Below are 7,718 nucleotides of genomic sequence, written 5' to 3' on the forward strand. Positions count from 1 at the left end.
CACAAAAGGATTTGTCCTTTTATCCTGTGACTATTGAGCTTACTTAGGAGCCTTTGATGAGGAACTTTATCAAAAGCTTTCTGGAAGTCAAGGTAAACAACATCTATTGAATCCCCCTTGTCCACATGTTTGTTCACTCCCTCAAAGAACACTAACAGGTTAGTGAGACAAGATCTTCCCTTACAGAATCCATGCTGAGTCTGCCTCAATAGTTTTTGTTCATCTATGTGCCTATTAATTCTTTCCTTAATAATGGTTTCCACCAATTTACCCGGTATCGATGTCAGACTGACTGGCCTGTAATTTCCCGGATCTCCTCTGGAACCCTTTTAAAAGATGGGAGTGACATTTGCCACCTTCCAGTCCTCAGGAATGGAGGCAGATTTTAAGGAAAGATTACATATTTTTGTACGGAGATCCACAAGTTCACATTTGAGTTCTTTCAGAACTCTCAGATGTATGCCATCCGGGCCTGGTGATTTATCAGTTTTTAAGTTGTTTATCAGTCGTAGGACCTCCTCCCGTCACCTCAATCTGACTCACATCTTTCAACACCCCTCCCGAAATCAGCAGTTCTGGAGTGGGCAAGCACTTCTCATCTTCCACAGTGAAGATAGAGGCAAAAAATGCATTCAGCTTCTCAGCCATTTCCCTATCATTCTTCAGTACCCCTTTTACCCCTTGGTCATCCAAGGGCCCCACTGCCTCCCTGGCTGGTTTCCTGCTTCTAATGTATTTGAAGAAAGTTTTATTGTTGGTCTTTACATTTTTCGTTATATGCTCCTCATATTCTCTTTTTGCCTTCCTGATCACAGACTTGCATTTTATTTGCCACAGCCTGTGTTCCCTTTAATCAGCCTCAGTGAGATTAGCCTTCCACTGCTTAAAGGAATCCTTTTTACCTTTTACAGCTTCCATTACTTTGTTTGTTAACCATGCAGGCTTTTTCCTATACCTATTTGTGCCTTTCCTAACCTGCGGTCTATATTTTTTCTGAGCTTCTAGGATTGTAGTTTTAAATAGTTTCCAAGCTTCCCCAATGGTTTTGACCCTTTCTACTTTTCATTTCAGTTTCTTCCTCACATGTCCCCTCATATCAGAGAAGTTACCCCTTTTAAAGTTAAAAGTGGTTGTGTCAGTCTTTTTGGCCAATTCCCTATTTATACAAATGTTGAACTCAATAACATTATGGTCACTGTTCCCAAGTGGCACAATCACTCTTACATCTCTCACCAGGTCTTGGGCGTTACTTAGGACCAAACCCAGGATCACCTCTCCCCTGGTAGGTTCCGTGACCATCTGCTCCATAGCACAGTCATTGAGAATGTCTAGAAACTCAATCTCTTTTCCCCGACTTTTTCCCAAGAGGGCCAGCCACACAGGCCATCAGATAAAGGAATCCAAGTAATACAGCTAAACAATGCAACCCAGGAGTTCCCACTATTCTTTAGTAGATTTATAGTTCAATCCTTTGCAGGGTTATTCCAGTTAGAATCCATTGATTTCAATGGACTTAAGATAACTATGCCGAAGATTTAGGGATACCAGGAGCAGGAGGCCTCCTGGCATCCCATCTTGTTGCCTGCTAGCGCCTCAGGCACCTGTGAGAGGAAATTTGGAGGGAGGAATGCATGCTGGGGTTGGACAGCATGCTTATGTCATTCCCGGTTAAAACTGGAAGTAACATGGCAGATGTTCTAGCATTTGCAAAAACTATGGCTCCCCCCCTCCCCCAATTTTCTTCTGGGAGTTTCTAGCTGTGGTCCTAATAGGACTGCAGTATTAAAATAAATGTTTGATAAAATATAGTTCTGTGGGAGAAATTGTTTGTGGTCAAGCTGAGCAAGTGCGACCAAAAAGAGAGAGAGAGAGAGAGAAACACAACTTGATATGAGAAAGGTGACCAAAAAGTTTGAGACAAAAATAAACTAAAATATAGCTACACATGTAATGCTAATGTACAAAATATCATACATAATTTAATTATATATTCAAAAGTGCTAAAATATCATTTAAAAACCACAGTCTATGGTTCTGCATATGAGTAACTAATCCTAATATAAAGACAAATGTCCAGTCATATAAATACGGGTTAAAATGTACAAATCATAATCATACAAGAAAGGGGACCCGCAATACTTGTGTGTGGTGGGGGAAAAGCTCCACGCAGAGCAGGAGGAGGAAGCAGCAGCACGTAAGCCTTCCCCCCCCATCCCCGGACACTGGCGGTGTGGCCTGAGCGGCTGCCAGCTACCAAGCCTGCCGATACCCCCCCCAAGTGGCTTCCAGCCGCTGGGCCCACCTATCTCCTTCTTCCCCTTCCCCCCCCAGCTCCAGTGGTCTCCTCCTCCGCTACTGCTGCTGATCTTCTCCTGCCCCTTGGCTCTGGCGGTTTCCTCCACCGCCGCCGATCTCCTCCTCCCTCCCCCTGCTCCTGCGACGAGGCCTGAGCAACTTCCAACCACCAGCCCACCACAGAGTTCCCAGAGCGTTCCCTGCGCATGCGCAGGGAAGGGTCTTTTACTTTTTTGGAAATTTAAGTATGCCCGCTATAGTTTTTCCATTTTTTAGATTTTTGTGCACACCTGGGGACTGCCCCAAGTGTGCAGGAAAATCTCCCTCCCCCCAGGTGCCCCCGATGTGCCTTCACTATTAGATATATAGATACAAGAACCATACCAAATGCATTGTGCTCCATTGGAGCTTTGAGCATTGCAGACTGGGCCTAAGTAGATCCAAGTTCATTTCACACAGTGTAGGTAGAACCGCTATCTGGTAGAACTGGCTGCATTGAAGTGTCATCAGTTAGAGTATTATCAACAGAGGAGGAAGGAGGCCTTCACCCTCGAGTGCTAATAGTACCAGCCACCAGAAAGTCTACTAATGTGTCTTTAAGATTACTAAACACATTTCTTTCCCCTGTCTGCTGAGTATGGGACAAAAATGACTGTATTTTGAATTTCTAGATATTTATTCAAGACTCATTTATCATTAGAAATAAAAAAGGTGAAATCCATACCGAAAAATGATTAGTGGCTCAAAATGTGTGCTTTGTTGACGTGGAAGAATGGCACCAAGAAGGATTAGAGAGGACGAGCAGAAGGACAGAACTAAGATGGAATGCTTGGACAAAGCAAAATATGTTAAATTTCCAAGAATGAAATAAAGAACTGAAATTAAAACCATGGAGGAAATTAGTTACAGTTCACTGTGGAGCCAGCATTTCTGAAAAACATGCTTAAAATTTGGGATTGCTCCAAATTAGCAACTGACATCTCCCCAATGCAGGTCTTTTTAGGCGACAAAACTTCCCACGTGATATAATATAAAAATCATATGAATCATGGAAAGTACACAAGTTAAACAGAATTCGTAATATAGCTAAACATAGAGCTTTACTAACATGGCAAGCCCTGCAAGAAAAGCTCCAGACTTCAGGATTCCATAGTATTTTTAAATTCAGCATCTCTTCAACAGCACAAATTTTAAGAAACAAATCATTAGGGAATTAACTGATTTCAAAAGATAGATACTCACCTACCCCCCATATTTTACAAAAATGATCTCTACCCTCTAAAAGTACCTAAGTTCCTACTGATGACAGAACCTGCCTTCCTATGCATATAACTGGGAACAAGATAACCACAGAACCTAAAATATGGTCCTACCTTTGTCCAAAGTCACCATTTACTTCTACACGTAACATAACAGCAATGTTTTATAAACTTATGTCTAGATGGTATCTTGCACTGCTGAGATTACATCATCACCAGCACTTTGCTGGGGAAGATGTGGAGAGAACTGTACTTACTATCATATCTGGTGGCAGTGTAGAAAACTAAAGGCCTTTTGGGCTGTGGTTAAATGTCACTTTGGGAAATTTACAGGATATTCCATTCCATTACAGACAAGGACAATAATTCTAGGATATATTAAAAATAACCAAATACCACCAACCAGGAAGGAGTTAATCTGTTGTTGATAGCAACCAAAGTACATATTGCACACAGATGAAACAAAATGTCTAACCATTATAGTTTGGTGCAACAAAATCTGTGATACTGTGGTAGCAAATAAAATATCTTCGTAAGTAAGAGGAATGGAAAATCCTAATTAACAATGCACATTTTACGACAAATAGTTTCCTGTCTTGTCATACTTCAATATTATAGCTGATAAATATAAGGAGAAACTAAATCTATTTAAGGAGAAACTCCCATCCACCCAGCGGTTCGAAAGCATCATAAATGCAAGTAGATAAGTGGGTACCTGCCCTAGGTGGCAGGGGGCACCCCTCCTCCTTGTGAGGTAAAGGGTTCGGCGGCAGCAACGATGGCGGTAGAGCAGTTCCTGGCGACCCGATGGAGCAACGTCGGAGGCGGAGCCCAGAGAAAGTGGAGCCTTGGAGAGCGTGGTGATGTGCGGCGCAGCGTGGCAGAGCCACCTGTGGACAGTAGCCGGAACTGCAGCCAACACAGAGCCACGCGCCAAGACGAGACCTGCCGGAAGAAGCTGTTCGGGGAAGATCGGCTCCAGAAAGGGCACCAGGACGCCAATATCTGAAGCTGCGGAAGGAAGCCGGATGACAACTAGCCCGGGGTGCTGGTAGGCAGTCACCACCCTGTAGACAATGTGGCCCTAGTCAGGTTAATTGATTGGTTAGAACCACTATGTAAACCGCCCAGAGACCCTTCAGGGTCAGGGCGGTATATAAGCCGAAGGTATAAATAAATAATAAATATCTTATATTTACAATTAAGAAATACTTCAGACAGCTCATTGATGTAATAATTTGTAGATATCGCTAGTTAACCTAGGACTCGGTATCCATACCAATATTTACAAGTTTTGTTTACTGTATACCTAGGTAATGTGTGGATTCATGTTTAATGTAATTTATCATTTGAATTAATTAATTAAAAACCCGTGGAGTTAATTGTCTTAATTTGCTAACTAGTGCATATTAATAAAGTAAAATTTTGTTCAAATTAAGAAATGTTATCAAAATTGATATTGCTTTATATTAACAACTGAAACATGCTTGATCTCGCAGCTTTTTTGATCATGGAAATTTTTCTTCCACAAAAGAAGAGTGTGTTCTCTGAAGAGTCATCTTTAACCAGTATCAAGGCACCTATTGGGTACCATTTGTTTTGTATCTGCTAATACTTTTAAAATTCATGTCAGTACAAGGAATAATGTGCATTGACTTTTCAAAGAAAACAACCTTATGAAATATTTTCGTACTTCAAACTAAAGTATGTAGGACAGCTTTAAAAAACATTTTGTTCGTGTACTGTTTGAACTTTTCTTTGTCAAAGGTCAGGTTGAGTTACAATAACAACTTACTTTAGCTTCTTGTGTTGTCGTAAAAGAGTGGCTGCTGTTGTGGGGAAAAGAAATAAGCCTTCTAGTTAGCAGCTGTTACAAAAACTCTCTGTGGGAATTTATTACTTCTCACTGCTTTATCACTCAGCTTTATAAATTCAACAAATGTTGATATCCTTAAATCTTGCTTTATTTGGTTCAGACTATGTATACCATATCGGTCATAAAATTAGTGTCTTCCTTAGTTGCCAAGTGCTTTTAATTACCAACATAATTTTATCATGTGCCTTGAGGGTTCAATTAAATGTAGCCAGTGATTCCATTTTCTCTTTTCCTCTTTCCCCCCTCTCTCTGTGTGGGTACTGTAAATCAACACGTGTGGGCCTTTTTCACTGTTTCTCAAGTTACTCCAGAGTCAGACAGTTCTCATTCTGAAAATCTAATTTATGTAATTCCCCTGTGTAAAATTGATGACAAAACCGCTTCGTTGATAACCTCAGGAAGAAACAGTACAAAGTTGAAGGGTTAGCACTGCTGAACTGATGGCTCAATAAGCCTTGAAAACAACCAACATGCACACAAATAGATTGCCTTTTCATCACTGATATTTTTAAAAATTGAAACAGCCCCTATTTGAAACTTTTGGTGAGAATGCAACATATTTCTCACTTATCAGAATAAGGTTTTATCTTTTATAGAATGGAGCAGTGGATTATGCAGCTGCCCTACCTAAAAAGCCATGGGAAATTGTTAGAGAAAGGCTTATGAGTAGTCTCAAGAGGGTCACCAGAGGGGAAACTTCATATGGAGGAAGAAAAAAGGAGTTTCTCAGCAAGGTTCAAAGACTTGCTCTTAGATATATTTGACATTAAATTGCATGACAGTGTACGTTAAAAATGCTTATTATGGCTATTTTATAGTAGATTAGGGTTGACTTGTGAAGTGCTATAATTTCTTAAAACTTGGTGTTGGTTTTATTTCTGTTGAAGCTAAATAAGTACCTGTTGTATTTTTCAGCAATGTGCATATTGTAAGCACCTTGGAGCCACTATCAAATGCTGTGAAGAGAAATGCACCCAGATCTACCATTACCCATGTGCTGCTGGAGCAGGCACTTTTCAGGATTTTAGTCACTTCTCCCTTCTTTGCCCAGACCACATTGATCAGGCTCCACAAAGATGTAAGTACCAGTAGTCAAATTGAGAAAACGAGGTTTCAGGGTCTTTCGTCCAAAGAACTGGCTACTTATTTCAAGTCATTTTGTGTGCTTGGACCTTTCTTAGCTTCTGTAGCTTCTACTCTCTCCAACCTTTTCTTTTTCCATCTCTAAAACGAGTCCCTCAAGTACTCTCTTGTGTTCAGTTAGTCTTATCTCTTTGCCAAATCCAGTCCTCACTTGACCCCTTGCTTCCCTTGGTTTGGTACCTTCTGAAGCTCCTAAATTTAATCCTACTTTGTCCCTCTCTCAGTTGCTAGCACCTTCTGCCTGCACTGATGGTCTTTAAGGTCTGATCATTTAAGGCAATGGCAGCCAGTGACTGTTCTGCTAACCACATCTCTGTCAATCACCTGTACAGCCTATTCCATCTCCATAAATCCCTTAGTGCATTACAGTTGAGTCATTGAGAATCCTGCTCATATTATAGTTGAGTTGCTGCCCATCCTTGTCTGCAGTCTATCAGAAATGAAGAAAGATCGGTGGGTAGCCGTGTTAGTCCATCTGTAGCAGTAGAAAAGAGTCTTACTCTGAAGAAAGTGGGGGGCAGGTGGGGAGGCTTCTGCAGTGTGAAAGGCATTAGCAAGGAGTACAGCCTTTGGAGGAAGAGAAGAGTGTATGGCTTGGACTACGGACCTAACATGTTGGTCTATATGCATATAAGATGTATGAACAAATAGCGTACAGCAGTAGAATCTCTCCTTATATATAATTGAGTAAGAACATTCTATATGAACATTCTAAATTTGGCCCCTTTAGTGTTAGGCCGGAAAAACTGCCACTCAGAAGACACTGGCTGGGTTGACTGGCTGCTTTGTGCAGTCCCGCCCAGCGTTCCAAGGTCTTTTGCATATGGAAGCTGATTGGACTTCACTGCATTCCACACCTCAAACTCACCCCCCTCCCCGCAAGGCAGTTGGAATGTCAGTTGCATATGGAACCTTCAGGGTCTTTTGCATATGGAAGCTGATTGGACTTCACTCCATTCCACACCTCATACTCCCCCCCCCCGCAAGGCAGTTGGAATGTCTGGTGGTGTGTAGGTCCCAGGATCATGTTTTAAAAGCTGCCTGGGGGATTATGGACCATTCACACACTTTCAACCTTAACATACCTCATAGGGGGAGAGGAGAATGATGACAGCTGCTTTCCCTAGGCAGAGGCTGGGGGGGGG

General features: G+C 41.7%; 1 protein-coding gene across 1 annotated transcript in view; it reads left to right on the forward strand.

Moving 5' to 3' along the window:
• The window catches only part of LOC107123156 (histone-lysine N-methyltransferase 2C-like), an 82,603-nt gene that overhangs the window by 62,659 nt on the left and 12,226 nt on the right, over positions 1-7,718 (forward strand). The window contains exon 7 of the mRNA XM_015426343.1: positions 6,346-6,508. Within this exon, the coding sequence (XP_015281829.1) occupies positions 6,346-6,508 (163 nt within the window). The remainder of the gene's footprint in view (positions 1-6,345; positions 6,509-7,718) is intronic.

This window comes from Gekko japonicus, unplaced genomic scaffold, assembly GCF_001447785.1.
Source record: "Gekko japonicus isolate JY-2015 unplaced genomic scaffold, Gekko_japonicus_V1.1 scaffold691, whole genome shotgun sequence".
Classification (NCBI taxonomy): domain Eukaryota; kingdom Metazoa; phylum Chordata; class Lepidosauria; order Squamata; family Gekkonidae; genus Gekko; species Gekko japonicus.